At 37.7% G+C, this 22,193-nt stretch overlaps 1 protein-coding gene across 4 annotated transcripts in view; it reads left to right on the top strand.

Annotated features, from left to right (window-relative positions):
* The window catches only part of wrn (WRN RecQ like helicase), an 81,846-nt gene that overhangs the window by 7,143 nt on the left and 52,510 nt on the right, over positions 1-22,193 (top strand). For all 4 annotated transcript variants that reach the window (XM_062971711.1, XM_062971712.1, XM_062971710.1 and 1 more), the window contains exons 4-13: positions 479-624; positions 2,957-3,105; positions 4,951-5,100; positions 7,336-7,408; positions 10,512-10,626; positions 11,681-12,080; positions 14,217-14,297; positions 18,897-19,029; positions 20,125-20,200; positions 21,906-21,973. In XM_062971711.1, coding sequence (XP_062827781.1) covers positions 479-624; positions 2,957-3,105; positions 4,951-5,100; positions 7,336-7,408; positions 10,512-10,626; positions 11,681-12,080; positions 14,217-14,297; positions 18,897-19,029; positions 20,125-20,200; positions 21,906-21,973 — 1,391 coding nt within the window. The remainder of the gene's footprint in view (positions 1-478; positions 625-2,956; positions 3,106-4,950; positions 5,101-7,335; positions 7,409-10,511; positions 10,627-11,680; positions 12,081-14,216; positions 14,298-18,896; positions 19,030-20,124; positions 20,201-21,905; positions 21,974-22,193) is intronic.

The raw sequence follows: 22,193 nt of genomic DNA, 5'->3' as shown, positions 1-22,193 counted from the left end.
CCCATAAACATTTCCTTTAGTGGGGAGGTAAAGAGGGGAAGGTGTTGAGACTAGCAGAAATGACTGAGGTCTAGTGAAATGAGGGAACAGGGAGAAGAAGGCAGAGTCAGTAGCCTCCAGAAGTTGCTTCCTGTCATTGCAGTTCAGGGCAAACTCCCACAACAGCTGGTAGACTTTTAGGAATTGAAGTCCAAAACACCTGGAGGGCCAAAGTTTGCCCATGCCTGAACTACAAACTTCAAGTAATCAAATCTGTGAAAGTTAAACCTGCAGAAGCTGAGGACCAATGTATATGGATGGAAATGAGATACACAGTTGTGGGGTTGCTTGAGGGTTTCCTTTCGACTGCTTCTACTGCTGAACTGGCTAGTTTCTGATTTGGCATCCATCGTCTTTATGGAGCCATGATTAGCTTTTCACACTGGATCTTATAAATGATTTTTGGGAATTACATTTGAGATACATTTTTATCTTCTAGTTCAATGTTGCCTGATGGAGCTGTGCTAGGATTTGACATTGAATGGACACCAGTCTTTACTAAAGGAAAGGAAGGAAAGGTTGCCTTAATCCAGTTGTGCGAGTCAGAAGAGAAGTGCTACCTGTTTCATATTTCTTCAATGTCAAGTCAGTACATTTCCTTTTAATTTTTAAATGAAAAATACTCTTCTGGTTGCACCTTGTATAAGTGGATTTGTAGAATTTTAAATGAACGATTTATTTTGTAAGGAAGAAAATAGTTTGTCCATTATACTCTTCTCCAAGAGAAAAAAGATAAAGTTAAAGGTTTCCCCTGACATTAAGTCCAGTCATGTCTGATTCTGGGGGTTGATGCTCATCTCCATTTCTAAGCCGAAGCGCCGGCATTGTCTGTAGACACCTCCAAGGTCATGTGGCCGGCATTACTGCATGGAGTGCTGTTACCTTCCTGCCGGAGCACTACCTATTGATCTACTCACATTGGCATGTTTTCGAACTGCTAGGTTGGCAGAAGCTGGAGCAACAGCAGGCTCTCACTCCGCTCCCGGGATTTGAACCTGGGACCTTTCGGTCTGCAAGTTCAGCAGCTCAGTGCTTTAACACACTTTGCCACCAGGGATCCAAGAGTATTTTACTCTAATTAAACACAAATGCAAATTTAAAAACCTGAGCTACCAATAAAAGCTGAAAATTGTTTTAAACAAGCACATTAAGAACTCTGTCCTTCTCATGATATTTCTATGTGTAGAGAACCTCCCTGGGGTATGTGGCCCCCTTCTTCGCAGAAGAAGCTATCCATGTCATTCTTCTGCATGTTTAGAAGGCTGCTTATTCTTCATGTTGAAGATGTTGTCAACATATTGGCTGTTGTTCCAAGAGCCACTGATCTCTAGTACTGCTTACCATGATCACTTCTGCTGTTGTAACTGGTGGGATGCTGTAATATTTTTGGGGAACAAGTATCATTTTTCTTGATGGATCACATGGAAAAGACTAGGGAATGATTTCACCAAATGACTTTCTTTTGATAGAGAAAGAACATCATTTTACAGCTGTTCTGCTTTTCCACAACCATTCCATTCTCAATGTAGGTTGAAGCCTAATAGAAATGCCTGTTTTTACCCATATACTGTATTTACTAGAGTCTAATGCACACCTTTTAAGGCTAAATTACATAGCCAAAAGTGAGCATTAGATTTGATGGTGTGTTAGAATCGCACACGTAAACCTGCCTGTGCCTCTCCGTCAGGCCGAGGCTGATGAACTCACCAACCTCAGCCTGACAGATGGGTGTGACTTTCCAAATGGCCTTAGTTTTGACTGCCTCATGAATGAGGTCCCATAAATGAGGCCTTAGTTGGGAAGCCATCTCATCTCTGTCAGGGGAATAGTTTTCTCTTGTAGATAGTGGAATGGCCAACAGGCAAGGAAACATTAGTCAAGAAACCTTTTTTTATGTGCACCTTCAAAACTGAGGTGCACATTACAATCAGTGGTGGATTATACTTGAATAAATTTGGCGGTGCCTCTATGTTTGTGTCTCAGGTGAAAGAGAAGCAATAGTAGGGATTGTAGCCTAATTTCCTCTAAAGTAGAGAAGATTATATTCAAATGCTTCTCACCCTGGTCTCAGGAAAGCAACAGCGATACCAGAGCAAAGAGCCCATTGGAGCTCTCAGTCTTCGTCTGAACATTGTTTTAATGGCTTCTGCAGATTTTTGTTCTCGGTGTCTGAAGACCACTGTCATTGTGGACATGAGGAAGTTTCAGGCGTGCATGCATGTATGCCTACCCTGTTTCCCCTAAAATAAGACATCCCCAGAAAATAAGACCTAGTAGAGGTTTTGCTGAATTGCTAAATATAAGACCTCCCCTGAAAGTAAGACCTAGCAAAGTTTTTGTTTGGAAGCATGCCCACCAAACAGAACACCAGCTCATGCAGGATTGGTAAATGTACGTACCATAAAGTGTTGTACATGGAAATATTGGTAGTAACAAGAAATTCTTGATAGGATTCACAGTTGGTCTGGTTATGCTGGTTTATGATGACAACTACTGTACAGTATATAATTGCTCATTTTTTGTTCAACAATAAACATGAATTCTTCTTCATGGAAAAATAAGACATCCCCTGAAAATAAGACCTAGAGCATCTTTGGGAGCAAAACTTAATATAAGACACTGTCTTATTTTCGGGGAAACACGGTATGACCTCATTCCCATTTACCTCTATGCCTGATCAGGATTTTTGTCATCCTGCCCATCCAGCTTTTCTCTCTCTTTCTTGTTTATACATACATACACACACAATTAGAGGAAGTAATTGTAACAGGGCTGTTTGGAAAACAAGAGCATACTCGCATTTTCCAAAACACTAGAGGATGCTGTGAACTGCTAGTTCCTGAGTTTTGTAAGTAGGTTGTAGAAAAATATTTTTATTAACTGAATAAACTTGTATGTTTGTATTTAATCTCTTTAGACTTTCCAGGGGGATTGAAAAGGTTGCTTGAAGATAACCATATCAAAAAAATCGGAGTTGGTATTGAAGGGGATAAATGGAAACTGATGCGTGATTTTGAAGTCAATTTGGGAGATCTTGTGGACCTGGCTGACCTTGCCAATAAAAAAGTAAGATATCAATCTTTACTAGGAATGTTATACCACAGAAAAAAATTGTAGAAAGTCACTTGTGCCAAGGAGCACATATGTCTTGAATATTTGGAAAATTATTGCTAAATGATGCTTTTTTTTGGTAGTGATATATTAAGTTTTAAATGTAATTACATAATAAAAGGAAATTAGATGTCTCATAGTGACATCAAGGAAAAGTGTGCTTAATTAGTCACTGTCTCTTTCAATTTTGTTTATACAACAAAAAAGATTTTTGATGTTTGAAACCTTTAGATAATGTGAATATTGAAGCACTGCTGTTTTATGTTGCCAATAAAGTCAGGGTAACTGACATTACTTGCTATCAATACATTTGTAGGTTATATAGGCTGTACTCCTGTGTCTTCTCACCTCAAAGGAAACCCAACTGAATATATTCTTACTAACCTAAGCATAGACTTGCATTTGGTTGTGTTGGCAGAAGCATAAATATTCTGATTACTTTTTGAAAATTATCAAAAACCTCTTGGTGTTGATGTTAACCTGCCAAACCCTCCCCATATTGCAGCTGTTTACTGTTATTCGCTCTGTGTTTTCTGGTGGCGCTTGTTATGTTAGCTCAGCTGATAATTGCTTTGATTCCCCAAAACCTAAAAAGAGAAGTGATGAAGATAGAGTTGACAGTGGACCGATTTCAGTGGGATTTTTGGCAGTTGCCCTGTAGTCCTCACTCCTAATGATTACCTTGGTGGGGAATATGTAGATTTGTAATATACAGAAAATCAATGTACAAGGTTACGAATTCTGTAAAAATAATATGCTTCTTTCCTCCCAAGATGGTTCACAGTACAGATTGAAAGAAAGTAGCTACAAATGTCCAGAAAAGTAGAAGACAAACAAAACAAACCTGTTTAAAATCATTGCATAAATGGTCTTACTAGAAACAGCTTGAACCTAAAACCTTTTGAATGGAAATATGGCTAAAAGTGCAGCTTCTTTTAGCCATATTAAAATACCATCTACAACAACCAGTAAGGAGCCAAACAGTTTGTCTGAATAAAAAGACCTAAAAGAGAAAATAGGTGACTAGTCTAGTTCCATAGCTTGGGAGTTGCCATCAAATAGGCCTGTATCCTAGCCAAAAGGCAGTGGGTCTGAGTATGCTCATATATGGAGATAGTCTCTTTTAGATAGCCAGGACACAAGTAGCTGTGTTTGATAGATCATGTATGAGTCCTTTGCTTCAGAGAAACAGAACAGTGTGCCCTCTGTGATGAACTTTTGCCTAGCGATTAGATGTATCTGTTCTTTTAACTATACAAACCTAGTTGTAGTTAAGCTGTTTCATCCTGTATTACATCCTGTACTTTTTTACATTGTCTGCGTTTTGACTGTATTTTAAATTGACATTTCTCAAATGGTGTTCTCATCTAGATCCATTATTTCTCTGTAAATCCATTCCTCTGAACAAAATACAGGTTGAGCCTCCTTTACCTGAAAGGCTTGGAAGCAGAAATATTTGGAATTTCAGATTTTTCCCCCTGGATTTCGAATCCCTGTATTTGTATAAATGTACACATTGGGATATCTTGGAGATAGGACCTAAGTCTAGACACAAAATTCATCATATACACTTTATACATATATAAAATGTGGTAACACCACATTTCAATCAATTTTTTTGCATTAAACACTTTTTCTTTATCTCAAACCATCCGAAAGCAAAGGTTTCACTTCGACACCCATGTAGGCAATTGCAGATTTTTTAATATCTTGGATTTTGGGATTCCAGATAAGGGATGCCCAACCTGCTTTCTTTTTATGGAATTCTTTGAACTGAACTCTTGTAATCTTATTTTTTAGCTAAGATGTAAGGAGATCTGGAGTCTGAATGACCTTGTAAAGCATCTATTCCACAAACAGCTTCTGAAAGAAAAATTGGTCCGCTGTGGTAACTGGGAAGAGTTTCCACTTACTGAGGAGCAAAAGCTATATGCAGCTACTGATGCTTATGTATGTATCAAAAAGGCACATATTCATATCAAAGTTGTGTCTTTAATATGAAGTTTTAAAAGCTATTTTTGCCCAGTTTAGCTCATATGTGAACCAGGCTTTTGCTGTGCTCATGGGCCTATTGCTCTCTCATATTTATGTATGACAGTCATCTACAGTACTCATCCAAATTGGTTGAGCACTTTGGAATTGTTTTCCAATGTTTTCCAGTAAGTTCCTGGCTTGTTGCAATGTGAGTAAAGATAATTTCTTGGCTTGAATGAAACAAAAACTGGTTAACAGAATAATGCTCTATTTAATTGTGACATGCCTAACAGAGAAAACATGTAAGGATTCTAGTAATACACAGTTCTAACCCACAAATCCATGGATTAATGGCATAATATATAGTGGTGTCCCAATGTAGTTGTTTTGCTGTATGTAAAAAGCCCTGTGTTGATAACGTGTTTGTTTTTAATAAGAGGTAACTCCATTTAAGCCAAGGAGGTCTTCCCACCAGCTGTTTCACGGTTACTGCTGCCTCTTCCTCCTCTGTCACTAGATGGGATCTTTTGCCCAACAGTGTGGATGGGTTTAGGTGTGCAATTCTAATGAACTATCGAATTTAATACACACCTCAATGTTAGCAATGTAATTTAGCCGAAAAGGGTGAGCATTCGACTCGAGTCAATATGGGATTATACAGAGATATTCTTTATAATTTGCAGTGGAGCTTCCTGAGAACCCTTTGCATACCTTTCAGAGTTGTTTCTTTAATTTTCTTCTATGCATCTGTTATTTTTTTAATGCCAGCCAAAATGAGGAAGCCTTTACAATAAACTTTTATTGAAATACATACAACAACCCAATAAACTTTTAATTTATCGTGTTTTGATCCACAAGCATTATCAACAAGCAGACTCTTAAAGAAAATTTTCTGTTACTTGCAATAAGCTTCAACTGTAGTCTTGAAATAATCATGAGAGCCAAGGTGCAAATAAACCATCAGTTGTCCAGGTTTTTGCATTACTCTTGTAATAAACCGGAAGGCTAGATTTAAAATAGTTTTAATGGCTCTAGTATTCTCTGAATAGTATGTAAGCATAGGCTTTAGCTTGCAGTTTCCAGCTCCAGTAACTCCTAGCAACAGCATTAACCTATCTTTTAGGGAATTGAATCCAGGCATAGATCTGTTGCAATATAAGCTCTAGCTGACATTTTCTTCTAACAGGCCTGTTTCATCTAAATTGAAAATCTGCTGGTTTGTACGGCTCACTTCTATAATTTTTGCAAGCTCTGCAGGATATATTTCTGCAGTTGTAGAGTCTATGCTGCTTCTCCTTGCACTTTTATATTATGCAAATTGGACCTTGTCTTAAATATATTAAACTAGTCTTTGCTGGACTGAAATATTTCTTCCACAGATGTCTTCCCTCTTTCATCATATTATATAGATTTAGGGCTTTGGCCTGGATAATAACTGTGCTTAGAGGAATATGGTGACTAGTTCGGTCTTGAATCTGTATATTTAAAAGTCTTTCCATATCAACAATTAAGCTATCCGCTGAGCTTTTGAAAATTCATCTAATACTTTGGCTTTATTCTTAACAATTGTACTAACTGTTCAGCAGAGTATGCTTAGTTTTTGGGCTATATCACTCATATGCATGCATGCCTTCATATCTAAGTTTGATTGGTTCATAGCTTTTCTTGTAAATTGAAAACCATATGGACTCTTTTTGCTTTGTCACTGCACTTAGGTACATTGTAAATATTGTACCACTTATGAAAGTAATGCTGAATCTCTTGGTTTAGCATTCTTTGGAAACCAGTTTGTTGTCCATTATTGTTCTTTTATCTTCTTAATTGGATTCTCTGAGAGAACTTTTATTTTAAGGTTAGATACATTTTAAAACTAGATATCTGACACCAGTGTCTGGTGCTCACTTATTATTGGGATGGTGATACTGCACCATATTTTTAGCACTGATTTTAAGAGAACTATACTTTGATAGACACTGAACCTATTCCATGGGTAGGTTTCAGAACCTTGGATAGCTCCTATAAAATGGAAACTAAAACCTAGGGTGGAGGTGAGATGGAAGCTACCAGCCACCAGTGATAACTTGTTTTATCAGTACATCTTCATGTGCAGTGCTAAGTTATTAGTCAGATATTTATTTAAGACATACAGCTTTAGATTATATATTTGAGATCTTTGCCTTTGCACTGAAACATTATTTGGCTTTGTTGCAGGCAGGCTTCCTCATTTATAAAAAGCTGATGACTATGAGTAGTGATAAGAAGTTACAAATTAGCATAGAAAAAGGTGAGTTTCAAAATAAAATATCAATATTTCAGTCAATTTTTCTCCTTTTAACATTTATAATCTTTCTGATGTACTTTGTATGGTGTTTATTATTGAGAAATCTACTTTTTGTTTTAACATAATGGACATGTTTATGCATTCAGCCTGGTCATCTAATAACGCTCTAAAACTGGAGATTAGTATTTTATGGAAAGATCAGAACAACAGATCATGTGGCCCAGTTCAAGGATGAATACAATACAGCACTTGTTCCAATACTTGGTAGGGTTTATCTTGGTTTCTAATTCCATTGGCAAATAATACCTCCTCCCCATTTCATTTACACTTGCCAATAAAAAACATTTAGGTAGTTTTGAAACTCTCTGTTCTATACTGAATTAGTCAAAAGAATAGAGAAGACATGAAAACACGAACAGAGAAGAAGGCAAACTGCTTTTGTAAGTGAAAAACCAGTAGCCAGTTATGAAAAATGAGATCTACAATGTCACACCTGCCATGGATCCAGGCTCCAGTTATAATTTGTCCCAAAGCAGCTCCTTCAGGATAAATGCTTTCTTTGGTGTGTTTTGGACAAACTCTTCACATCTTATCTTTTACAGAGGGTTGTCTAGACAGTACCATCTTCAGTAAATCCTTGTGTATGGTACCTTATTTCTCCATTAAAATCTCTCTTCAGAATGTACCTGCTCTGTAAATCCTTTGCTTAATTTCTGACTTGGTTCTTGTCTTCATCTGTATCAAGGCTTAAATGACATGTAACTACATTTTCTTCATTTGTCTCTCATTGCTCTTCCCTTTCCCTTTCTTCTTCTTGTCTTCATTCATGAACCTTGTCTTTTCCTCTGTGTGTCCCTTATACAACTGTTTCAGTTTCAAAATATTGATCACATAAAGGATCAGGGGAAAAAAATCCTGTGACAAATAATGCCTGGCCAAAAAGGTTATGGGTCTTATTAAGTGCCTCCAAAAGAATTCTGTGCTAAAATAAAGTTATAACACAGGGAGTTTAAAAAAAGATGGACCTGATTTGAAATTGCTGTATCTCTTCCATCACAAACCACTTTTGAACGAAACCCTTACCACTTCATGGTAAAGGATTTCAAATGATTACTGCTAGATGCCTGTCCCATCACACAAACAGCCCCCAGTCTCAGTCATTCATAAGATGGAGACCCCACAACATAAGGTCTAATTTGTGGGGTTATTTTTTACATTTCTTTCTGGTCAAAATGATTAGTAAAGCTTGATAACTCATTAAACTATTTGTAACTCTTTGGTGTAATTGTAACACATTGCCATTGTGAAATATACTGCTTTGAAATTGGGTTCATCATTTTGAAACACCTTGTAATTCCATGTTCACTGAAAAGTAAAGAAACTGCGTTTTAAAATAATTCCTTCTGCTTTGGCAGACATAAAATATAAAGGGGTGCCTCAAAAATGCATATCCATATACCCTTAACAGCGTATAATTCTGGATTTTCTTTTTTGCATCCCGCCCCCCCAAATAGAATCCTTAGCAGGATGAAAGATTACAGTAAAAATGCTTGAAGTTTGAAGCTCAGTGCTTCAACAATACAAGGACTGTCTTACTGTTTATGGATAATAATTTGAACACCTTACATATATTTGTAATTTGCGATCTTACAAATTCTTATAACATTTGTTCTTCAATGTAAATGTATTCACTATATTTACTTGTGTCTAAGGCACACTTTTTTGTGATAAATTATGTCATCAAAGTTAGGGTGTGCGTTAAATTTCATGGCACGTTAGAATTGCTCATGTAAACCAATTGAGGAGCCAGTTGGGAACAGTAGGAAGCGGCCTCAACCTGATGATGTGTGGCAAGGTTGCATATTAAAGTTGCTCATGTAAACCAATTGAGGAGCCAGTTGGGAACAGTGGGAAGCAGCCTCAACCTGATGGTGTGTGGTGAGATTGCACTCCATCTCCCCATCCCGCCCTCCACTGCCAATGCTTCCTGTCTGCTAGCCTTTCTCTTCCCTTCCAGTTTCCCTGTTTCAGAGTTGTGGAGGGGAGGGATGGGAGGAGAAGGCAGACAAAAATAGCACTGGTGGTGTAGCTGTAGAACAGATGCAGACATAAAAGACTTGTCTGGAGTGAGAGAGGTGGCTGAAGAGCTCCAGTTCTGGGGCTAGAAATTGCTGAGGCAGATGACCAGTGAGATAGGGTGGGCTTTGACTGGAGATCGCCACAGGCATTTGGGGGGGGGGGGGAGAGGATGGGTGAGCATCTTCCTTTTGATCGCTTGCCCGCCTGCTTGGTGCTGCCAGTGACTGCCTGAGATGGCGATAGGGGCACTACTTTCAGCGTCTGCCACCATCGTGTGCCTCAAATGAAACACCAGCCATTTTGCTAGGCCTTTTGCCATGGGTGTTTGGCTCCTCTGTGTCACTGGAAGGGCGGGCTTCTCTGGTTCAGGGGCCGTGGCGGTGGCAGGAGGGCCTTCTTTTCTCAGATTGAGGCTGGACAAGTTGCCATCCTTGTGTTGTTCCCAACTGGCTCCTCTATTGATTGACATGCAATTCTAATGCGCCATTGAATTGGCACATAACATTCGTCAGCAAGTACTTTTTTGAGGCGCACATGAGCTACAATGGCGCATTAAACTCAAGTAAATATGGGTACTTACTAGGTAAGGCGAGAGGCTTTGTAAAACAGATGCATTTATGCTTAAATTTATATCAACATGTAAGATGCATTATAATTAGGTCTGTTATTAAGAAAAAATGTGCTCTCCCCACTAAGAATCAGGTAATTGCTATTTGAAAGCATTAATTTTTTAATGCATAAAACAATATTGTATTAACTTCAGTTAAAGCAAAGTCAAGTTCTGATGAATTTAAAATAATCCAAAATCATAAGTATCTATAGGTAATGCTGTCTGTCTGAAAAAAATCCAATATAAAAACGCTTTTAGCAGCCGTAATTGTGATACTCCATAATCCTGGCCACAGGGCCATACTGAATTAAATTTGTCTTTTACAAGTCAAGTATGATTTTCTTATGTTTCAAAGCCAGGTAGCTAGAACAGAGCATTGCGTTTGGTTAAAATATGCTTATGCCACTTTTTTTATAGATGGAATATTATTGTCAAGTGAAATAAAAAAGGAATTGGCAACGATGTCAGAGGAGATGATAGATTTGACTGATCACCTGCCTTGCACTTTAGATAAATCTATAAATATTCAAAGGTTAGTCTTTGGTTCTTTTAATTGAAACAACTTTGTGATATACACTCCATTTATTTGTTATGTTTCTGAAACATTTTCATTCTGTTAAATGCTCAGTGAGCTCTGTGCTTGAGGTGGAACTTCTGTGCTGAACTGGAGCTTTCCCAGCATTAGTCTTCTCTGCAGTTGGCATACCCAGAAAATCCACTGTAAAATGTCAGGGAACCCCAGAACTACATCTCATGAAGCTCAAGTTGTGTACCCATAATTATTCTGTATCTTGTCATTTTCAGAACTGACTAATACAGGATAGGGCCTTCTCATTTGTGGCACACAGACCCACAGACGTGAAGAGTTTAAAAAGTCTAATATTTTTGGGAGCTTTGTTTCTTTTGTCCTTCTTTGGTGGATTGTATTTTCCAAATGATACTTTGTTGTTTATTTTAATTATGTTTTTTTTTTTGGTTTCTGGATTATCATTATATGTTATCGTGTAGTTTTCATTCGTTTCTGACTTATAGAGACTATTGCGATCCCATCATGGGTTTTGTGAGAAACGTTTATTTCCCATTGTCTTGCTCCAAGGCTGATAAAGTGTAATTTGCCCAGAGTCATCCGTGTACTTCTATGGATGAGCGGGAATTCAAATCACGGTCTCCCTGAATCCTACCTAGTCCAGCATTAAATCAGTGTAACATACTGGTTTTCACCTACTTCCTATATTTCTTTGATTTTAGGACATACTTTTCACCCATATAAATATCTCTTAAAAATGGGGTGCATCTTAGAATTGCGATTGCTTATATGTGTGAGTGTGTGTGTGTATGTATGTATGTATGTATGTATGTATGTATGTATGTATTCTGTTGGTGGTACAGAAATTAGAGTGCATTTTACAATTTGAGAAAACAACTTTCTGGGAATTTTAAGGCCCTCCAGTAAAACTCTGTGGTAACCTTCTGCTGGAACGCATTATTCAAATAGATGAATAATTAAATCTGTAGAAGTTAAACTTGCAAATGTGGAGGGCTCATCCTTTAGCACTTACCTACTTATGTCAACATTCCCTCATCAGAATTTCAGAAATATTGTCTGGTCTGTCAGAAAACATCAAGGCCTTAAGAAGAGTATTACTTCTTGACTCTGCCTGCCAGATGGAGTTGGGAGATGCTGAAAATTCAGGAAAAATCACTAGAAATAAAGAGAAATTAGAAACATCTGAATTGCCCTCTAAGCTCATAAGGGAGTCAAATGACCATGTAGATCATCTTGATCATTTCCAAAATGACATCCTTGTAGAAGATGAAGAAGAACCGAATAACAAAAATCAAGCAGAAGATGTTTCAAACGAAAGGACTAAAGCTGCTGGAGAGTATGGATACTTAATGTCACTAGACATAACAGAATATGAACTTCAGATGTTGGAACGTCAGGCTGAGGAAGAGCTGCTGAATGAGGCTGCTTGTAAATCTGAGGTACGTCTCTGAGGACTGTTAACTCTGTTAGAAAGAACATTACGATGGAATTGACTAAAAGCCTATTCTTCCCACACGTCTCAGCAATGTTATAGGACCTCAGGCAGTGTTCTGTATGGGACAGGCAGGGTCTGCCTGCTTCTGGTAATTGTGAAAACCCCTATAACAGTAGTTCTCAACTTGTGGGCCCCCCAGGTGTTTTGGCCTACAACTCCCAGAAATCTCAGTCAGTTTACCAGCTGTTAGGATTTCTGGGAGTTGAAGGCCAAACATCTGGGGACCCACAGGTTGAGAACCACTGCCCTATAACATTGTTCTACCCTGAAGAAATTCAGGCTGCTATCCTTGCTCAAAGATGGGTTATTGTGGTCGTAGGCACATTCATCCCCCTTTTCTTGCCCAGTTAAACAAACCTTTTGTGTGGTTTGGTTGTGCTATTTATTTTTTTCCTAGTAGTGTTTTGACAGAAGCTATAGATGTTGTATTTATTTATTTGTTTGTTTGACCTCACTGCCGTCCTCCGCTTTTTTCCCTTGAACATACAATTTGTACAATAAACCACAGAAATGACTTTTGAAATATCAATCTTAATCTCAATTTTGCCACTCCACATCTTAATACATTCTGTAAGTAATTCCTAACTTAATAGTAACAATACTCTTAATTATTATAACATTTTCTACTTTATCTATATTGTTCAATTTACAATTTGTTATTCCTACCTTTAACATATTAACTATATAATTATACCAATTTGTCAGAGTCCACTTTGTTTTATCTTTCTAACCCCCCACTAAAACATTTTGAGCACATACTATTCATTTGTCAACCACTCTTTCATGTTGCACATTATACAATCCTGGTATCCTTGCATGTAATACATTTCTATTGGCTATTGTTATTGGAAAATTTAATATTCTATTAATTTCTCCTTCAATTATTCTCCAGTACATCTGTATTCTATCACATTCCCATATCATGTGATTAAACACACCTCTTTGGTAGCTATAGATGTTGTAACACAGAGGATGAAGCCCACTCTCAGTGCTGTAATGAATGGCGCATTGGCGCATCTGATTCTGGAATTCAGATAATGTAATCTTAGATTCCACATGTATTAACCTAAGAAGCATGATAGTAGGATGGGGGTCCTTTTAAAAATTGTCAGCTAAACGATACCCAATTGTGTTTCCAGATGTTTTTTTTAAAAAAAAACTGTATTCTTTCCTGTGATAGACAATCTCTGCAGTGTCATTTTTTTCCCCTAGTAATTGTTTTAAAAAACATCCACCATCCCTTCTGGTGGCCTCTAAGAATAGTGGGTCAGCTGGAAATAACAATTGGATCTCATCTCCAATTATGATTTTGCAGTGTTTTGTAGTCTGTGTCACGGTGGCTCACTCTGACCTATGCCCTTTGATATCCTAGTGATTACTTTTGTGCCTACTAGATATCCTATATAGTCTTCAAAGTAATACTTGCATCTATCACTTTGAATAGATAGAGGATACTAACAAAGAAGTAATATAGCAGACCTTTAAGACTTCAGTTAATCTGAAGACTTGAATTAAGATCCATTACGGCTCAATTGGTCTTAAGGCTACGATAACTCTCCCTCAAATTTCCTTTACTGTCTTGAGATAGTTGTTCTTTTTTAAGATCTAAAAGTAATAACTTGCAAATAATACTCCTGCTAAAAACAAAAGCTTTTTGTTACCTAGAAAAAAGATCCAAGAAAAATTAGAAAATCTTAGTGATTATAATTGGAAAAAATCTAAATGAAGTTTGTAGAATTGGGATTGGGTCACATGGCCTTCCAGATGTGATTGGATTGTAGCTTCCATCATGCCTAGCCTCAGTGTGGATGATCAGAGATTATGAAGATTGCTTTCCATCAACATTATGAGGACCACATGTTCCTTATTGCACCTGCAAAGCCTTTTTCTAGAGCAGTGTTTCTCTAGCTGTTCCTCCAAATGTTTTGGACTTCAGCTCCCAAAAATCCCACCCGGTTAACCAGCTGTTAGGGATTGTGGGAGCTGCAGTCCAAAATAAGTCAGACAATAAAACAGTAAAATATAAAGAAAGACAAAAAGAAAAAAAGAAGTTTTTCTCACTCTGAAATATCTCTTTTAGGATTTAAGCTTCACAGAGAATGAAGGAAAGTCCCTTTGCGTCATTGAAAGCGATGATGAATTTGAAATGGAGATGATTAAAGTAGGTTTATTAACTTATGGATATATACAGTAGTAAGTTGGGAAAATCTAAGTGTTCAAGAAAATGCAAAGCCTTTGAAATTAAAAATGTGTTTACTGTTCAAAAGGAAACATTGAAATGTTGTTGTTAATAAGTAATTCACTAGAAAAAATGAATAATCCTGGATATTTAATGATTTTAATAGTTCATAATCTTCACTAATATTTTAATAGTTCTATTGTTTTGTTTGCTTTTTAAAACATGTCAGAAGTACGAGTGCCATTTTATATGGGAAAAGCTATGTAGCAGTATGTTAGTAAATGTTATTGTACATATAAACCATGTATGACATGTTACTTGATAATTAGCTTTCTTCCTCCACAGCTCTGCTATTCTGGTTCCAAATTTGGCTTTTTTCATTTTCCCCAATACAGTAGAGTCTCGCTTATCTAACCTTCGCTCATCCAACGTTCTGTATTATCCAACGCAGTCTGCCTTTTAGTAGTCAATGTTTTTGTAGGCAATGTTTTCAATACATTGTGATGTTTTGGTGCTAAATTTGTAAATACAGTAATTGCTACATAACTTTACCGTGTATTGAACTGCTTTTTCTGTCGATTTGTTGTAAATCATGATGTTTTGGTGCTTAATTTGTAAAATCATAATGTAATTTGACATTTAATAGGCTTTTCCTGAATTCCTCCTTATTATTCAACATTTTCATTTATCCAGCGTTCTGCTAACCTGTTTAAGTTGGATAAGCGAGACTCTACTGCACTTTTTCTGTATTAGGGAGCAGCCAACTCTTTTTATCCAAAATAATTCCAAAATCCAAACATCTAGGTGTCTGAGATAATGACACTTTTGCTTTCTGATTGTTGAGTCTACACAAACTTTGTTTCATGTGCAAAATTATTAAAATATTGTGCATAAAATTATCTTCAAGCTATGCGTATGAAATATATATGAAACATGTTTGGATATCATGTTTAAACTTGGTTCCCATCTCCCAAGATATTTCATTAAGCATATGACAGTATTCCAAAATAAGAAAACAAAACAAAATACAGAACATTTCTATTCACCAGCATTTCAGATGAAGCACTGGTTCCTAACATTTGGTCCTCCAGGTATTTTGGATTCAGCTCCCAAAAATCACAGTCAGTTTAGCAGCTGTTAGTAATGGTGGAGTTGAAGTCCAAAACACCTGGAGGATCAAAGATTGGGAACCACTGAGATAAGGGATATTCAACTATACAGATAATAGCAAAATCTGCACACTGCACCCATTCATGTTGTGTGCAACAGGCAGGTAGTTTGTATCCCACTTGTGCTGTTGGCAGAGCATATGAGAGGGATATTGCTTCAATGGTTAGCCTGAAAGTGTGCTCTGAACCATGCATTTAAGTTTAAGTATCTTGGTGGCTCATTTCCACCTGCATTTCTCTGGACCTTGGGGTATATTGGAGAGTGGCCTTAACCCAGTGGTCTCAGTTTCCAGATTGCACTCCAACCCTTTCAAGGTTGAAGAACCTCCAGGAACAGCTCTTGAAGGGCTGCTATCTGTCGGAGCAAGTAGTACTGGTCTACACAGATAAACTCTGCTTGAGGTAATTGCACAAATCTGTGCGTTGAATGGGTAAATTGCAGGGAGAAACTGGAAAGAACTAGCATGTTTGGCTGGCATTCCGCTAATTTTTGATAGCCTAGTTGAGGAGATGTATTATGTGCTTAACTTCAATTCAGGAGACATTCCCTTTCACAAAGAAGTTGTGGCAAGTATTTTAATTAAAATTAATATCCAGAGGTTCTGTTTTCAAAGCTGCACATTATTTTCTCTAGCCAATTGCGTCAGGTTCACATATGATAATGTCATTCTGAAATTCTTCATGATGCTTTCCTAAAAGATGTCTTCTTTGTTTTGTCACTATAAATAAAATGACAACTGCATTGATATGGACCATAGTCTTTGTTTCTTGCCCACTTTCTCAATCATTTTCACTTGAGGACCAGTGTATATTGTAATGAGTATTCTTCTCAGCTAGTGCCTAGTTCCACATGAGCATATGCCCACCATTATGTTTAACAAAGTGCTTTTGTGTGTGTTGTATAGCAAGCCTGCCATTGCTTTCTTCCTCAAAACTACAGTGCTCACATGAAAAATAGCCAATTTTTGGAATAGTGTTTCCTGCTTAATGAAAATGATTTTCTGAGAAATCTTATTTCCTGTCTGATGTATGTGTCTATGCACATGCTTATGTACTTATTGTGTTCCATTAACAGTGAGAAATTGGATATATGTTGCACTATTCCTTTGTGTGCATCTATTTAAGGAATAATGGAGGAAGCCAGAGAGTTTCAGAAAAACATCTACTTCTGCTTTATTGACTATTCTAAAGCCTTCGACTGTGTGGATCATAATAAACTGTGGCATGTTCTTGGTGGTATGGGGATACCAAGTCACCTTGTCTGTCTCCTGAGAAATCTGTATAAAGACCAAGTAACCACAGTAAGAACAGATCACGGAACAACAGACTGGTTCAAGATTGGGAAAGGAGTGCGGCAGGGCTGCATACTTTCACCCTCCCTATTCAACTTGTATGCAGAAGTCATCATGCGACATGCGGGGCTTGAGGAATCCAAGGCCAGAGTTAAAATTGCTGGAAGAAACATTAACAACCTTAGGTATGCAGATGATACCACTCTAATGGCCGAAAGTGAGGAAGAGCTGAGGAGCCTTATCACCAAGGTAAAAAAAGAAAGTGCAAAAGCTGGGTTGCAGTTAAACGTCAAGAAAACCAAGATCATGGCAACTACACCTATTGATAACTGGCAAATAGAGGGAGAAAACGGAGAGGCAGTGACAGACTTTATATTTCTAGGTGCGAAGATCACTGCAGATGCAGACTGCAGCCAGGAAATCAGAAGACGTCTACTTCTTGGGAGGAGAGCAATGGCCAACCTTGACAAAATAGTGAAGAGCAGAGACATCACACTGGCAACGAAGGTCCGCATAGTCAAAGCAATGGTATTCCCCATAGTAACCTATGGATGCGAGAGCTGGACCATAAGGAAGGCTGAGCGAAGGAAGATAGACGCTTTTGAACTCTGGTGCTGGAGGAAAATCCTGAGAGTGCCCTGGACCACAAGAAGATCCAACCAGTCCATCCTCCAGGAAATAATGCCTGACTGCACACTGGAGGGAAGGATATTAGAGGCAAAGCTGAAGTATTTTGGCCACATCATGAGGAGACAGGAAAGCTTGGAGAAGATCACGATGCTGGGGAAAATGGAAGGAAAAAGCAAGAGAGGCCGACCAAGGGCAAGATGGATGGACGGTATTCTTGAAGTGACTGGGTTGACCTTGAAGGAACTGGGGGAGGCGACGGCTGACAGGGAGCTCTGGCGTGGACTGGTCCATGAGGTCACGACTGAATGACTGAGCAGCATTTAAGGAATTAGAGCTACTTGGCATGTCCTTCTGCTCAGTTCAGGCTTTTTCTCCTTGTTTACTGAGATGTCAGTTGTCTGAGATAAATCCTGAGGCTGTAGACATTGCTATGGATATTCAATTTATTTTCATCCACTTCCTCGTCTGTCCAGTAAATAAAATAGTACTTCAGGGAATATTAAGTTAGAATCATTCAATTTAGCACAGGGTCTCTTTGCTCTCTGTTTATCTATTCCTTCTTTATGCAAAGAAGTTTGGAGGGGTTTACATGGATTCTTTTATTGATGTCTGCCTCATGGTGGATTTTAATCTGTTTTTATGTTTGCAGTATATTGGTTTTATTAAAATGTCATTACTGTTAGGCGTCTTGAGTGCCAGGTCTTGGTAGAAATATTAAATTTTTAAAACAATGATTTGTTTAAGTAAGTGGTCCCTTGTCAGTTTGTACCTGCTTAGCTTCAGAACGGATACAGCACAGAGTGAATAATATTTTCTATTTTGATAGCGCTTGCTAAGACTCGGGGACAAACAATCCATGTTTTTTCTTATTTTCCCTATGTGGTTGGTAAAGGGCTCCAGCAAAGTTTCCTTTCACTGTCCTTAAATCTTGGCTTGTTGTGATGTCCAGACCAGAACATGATGGCATATGAAATGTCTGATAAGATTTGTAATAACAGTGCTTTAGTCTGCAAGTTATGAAGGTGTTGTTAGAACTAACTAGGATTTGTTATGAAATATAATCCCTGGATAGACAACACAACAAGCTCAGGTGTACGGATTATATAGAAGTAGTTTAATGCTGTGGATCAAGTGGGACAATACGTTTCACAATCAACTGTAATTCTGAATAAAAATAGATACTTGTATTAAGTGAAATTGGCTTCAAGTAAGTGAATTTACTGGTCAAAATTGCCACTTTTCAAGTAGTATGGCATAAAGAAGTTAAACATCAGAGTTTTTTTCTTGCTGGGAGGAGGAAAGTGTTATTTTTCCATTAATTAAATTTGTTTATAGTACAATTTCATATTGAAGCCCATAAGTTGTATAGTGGGTGGGTTTCAAGAGCCTTTAATAATATTAAAAAGGACAAGCCTCACCTTAAATTGACAATTATTTCTACTTCTGATTATGTATGTGTATAACCTGAAGGCATGTTATCTCATCTTCAGTCCTTAGAAAACATAGACAAGCATGACATGGATGTTGGAGATTCTCACTTGGATAAATTAAAAAAGGAAAATGATATGATTGTAGATTATGATGATGAAGATGATGAAATTGAGGAGGAAGAAGAAAGTTGGGGTAAATACTAAATCCAAGACCTATCCCAAATGTGTGCATGCATACCCAGCTAGTTCTACACATTGAAGAAGGTTTTATATTTGTTTCTCACAACAGCAACCAAGGCAAATACACTTTTGAAGATGTAATGGTGAATTTTCTGTTCTATGGAGTGAGAAACTAATAAAATCTCAATCACTCTGAGCAATAATTTTAAAAATGGATCTCTGCAGTTAATTTATCAAAACGCAGAGAGTAAAAAACCAAAAATTCTCTGTTTATGCCAGTATAGCTAAAATGCAGACCTAAAATACTTTCAACATGCAAGTGGATATTGCCAGTGTCTAGGCAGGTTACAGATCCATCATAAACTGAGACTATTTGGCTGGGATAGTATGTTCTGAAAGTTCTGTTCCCTTGACTTGTCTCTTTTATCCAATTTATCATTGATTTTGAATATTTCTGTACAAGCTTATATATCTGATCTTGACCTGCTCTTGTACTTTTTGATTTTAGGAAATGTAGATGAAAAAACATTGTATGAAAGTCCCTATTTTTTTCTGGAATGGAAAACCTGTTTTTCTAGGAATTAGTATATGGGCAAGTTCCTGTCAAATTAAGCATGTTTAAATATTACTGTGTTCTATGGATGAATTAGCAACATTTTAATCCATCCTGTGCCAATGTGATTTATAAGCTCTGTTTCCAAGGATCCAATCCTTGGTGTCTCTTTTACTTCTAAAGATGTCCACTTTAGTTCTAAATACAGTAGAGTCTCACTTATCCAAGCCTCACTTATCCAAGCCTCTGGATAATCCAAGCCATTTTTCTAGTTAATGTTTTCAATATATCGTGATATTTCGGTGCTAAATTCGTAAATACAGCCATTACAACATAACATTACTGCATATTGAACTACTTTTTCTGTCAAATTTGTTGTATAACATGATGTTTTGGTGCTTAATTTGTAAAATCATAACTTAATTTGATGTTTAATAGGCTTTTCCTTAATCCCTCCTTATTATCCAAGATATTCGCTTATCCAAGTTTCTGCCGGCCGTTTAGCTTGGATAAGTGAGACTCTACTGTAATAGTTTTGTGTTTTCCCCCCCAAAGATTCCAGCTTACCTGGTCCGAACTCCAAACAAACTGCTTGCCTAAAGATGTATTTTGGACATTCAAACTTTAAGCTGTAAGTGTTATGTTTTCTTTGGACTCTAGATCACCAAGTCTCCCATGGATTGTAATTGTACCCTGAAATGACTTGTAGTCCTGCTGCACATATACTGCCCCAAGTGTATGATTAAATCAGGCACCGGCAAACACCAGCCCACTGGTCAAATGCGGCCCTTTAGGTTCTTTCCTCAGGCCCCCGTCTGCCTTGGCCCTCCTCCCAGCCTGTAGATGCGGTGGCCCACTGCGACACCAGGCTGAGAGGAGGGCCGAGGGAGTGGATGCAGCAGCCATGAGCTCTCTAGAGAGCTCTCTCGTGGAGGAGAGACTCCACCTCTTCCTGGGGAGATGCCTTAAAAACAATGTGCAATTAAAATGAATATTTAAAATAGAATAATAAAATACATTAAAATAATTTAAAACATTTTAAACAATACAATCATAATTAATCATGTAATCCACAAGCATAATGTGGGCCGTTCCTATAGTCATTGCATGTCATTCCATATCTATTACACAAGTTCTCCAAAGGCTTAGCCATAAAACCATGGTTTTACTCTATGGAAGGTCAAGAGGGAGAGGCCCAATCTAATATCCCTGAGGAGGAAATTCCACAGCTGAGGTGCCACCACTAAAAAGGCCCTGTCTCATCCCTGCCAATCGCGCCTGCAAAGGAGGCAGGACCGAGAGCAGGGCTTCCCCAGACGATCTTAAATTCCGTGGACATTATGCCATTGGGAAGCACATACACATTAAGGCTGTAGGAGCTATTTTTGTTAAAAACAGTGCTGAGGCATAGATGTCTTGCTAAGCAGCTTTGGCTACTTCAATAAGAAAAGAGAAATTAGAAATCGTCATGATTCGGAGTTACTGATTAGAAGAAGGCAGGCATGGAGAAAGAATACCCATGAAACTCTGCCTTGAAGAGAAAAGAGAGTTTGGGCAGGCAAGGAGGACAATTTTTTTTGCCAGAACTTACTTTCTGAGACCTCAGAGAGTCAAATTAAGTTCCTTTGAAGTCTGTCCTCTCATCTTCCATACATGACTGTTCAGAATCTTCTGCATATATCCTGAAAGTAGAAAGCTTGAAAACCACTTAAAATTATGTTTCTTTGCTTGTGCCTCATGTCATTTGTTAATTTCATGACACAATACTAATGCTATTCAGATTTACAATGATCTACTGGCTTGTGCTTGTCTTCTAAACACATGCTATTTCCAGTTTTGATGTTTATTAGTGTCAGGTAGAGATCCAGACCAATGTTTTTTTAAGTTGCTGGTTGTTGGGGACCAGCATTGTGCCACATATGTGCTCACTAGCTATAACTATTGTCTTTTTTTCTTGGAAACTCACAGCAGATCAGTCGATAGCTCAGGGAGGGCATTGACCCACAGGCCACAAGATTGAGCAGTGCTGACAATGGTCATTTTGAGTCCTGTATTGGGAGAAAGGTGGGACATAAGAAAAATAAATTAGTGGTTAATTTTCTACTATTTGCATACATTGCCATCTTTAAATTTGAGACATAGTTGAGTTCTATAGAAAAGGAGATGAGGCTTTTAAAAAGTACTTGACAAAATTGGCAGACTCAGCTATTTAGGAAAAAGAAGAAAAAGAGCCTTACATGTATGAAATTATGAATGCTAAGTTGCTGAATATGATCCAGTTCTTGTCAGAACTTACAGCTGAAACAACATTTTATGTCACATATTTTTCTTTGAAGGGTCCAATGGAAAGTGATCTCTTCAGTTTTGCAAGACAGAAGAGATAATCTTGTTGTTATGGCAACTGGTGAGATTTCTTACAAAATGTCATTTTAAATAATGATTACTAACCCCATGAGAAAATTCTTTCTGCTCCTAACCTTTGGGATCCAAGATAAGTGTTTATGTAAATATACAATACAGTGTTTATATAATTATGCATTAGCAGCGAATAGTGGAAGTCTGAATGGGATGAGGTATCAGAAGCGGAAATAAAACAGGGAGCAAAACTAGAAACTCAGGATCTG

This window comes from Anolis carolinensis, chromosome 2 (assembly GCF_035594765.1).
Source record: "Anolis carolinensis isolate JA03-04 chromosome 2, rAnoCar3.1.pri, whole genome shotgun sequence".
Lineage (NCBI taxonomy): Eukaryota > Metazoa > Chordata > Lepidosauria > Squamata > Dactyloidae > Anolis > Anolis carolinensis.
This window is presented reverse-complemented; position numbering and strand designations above follow the sequence as displayed.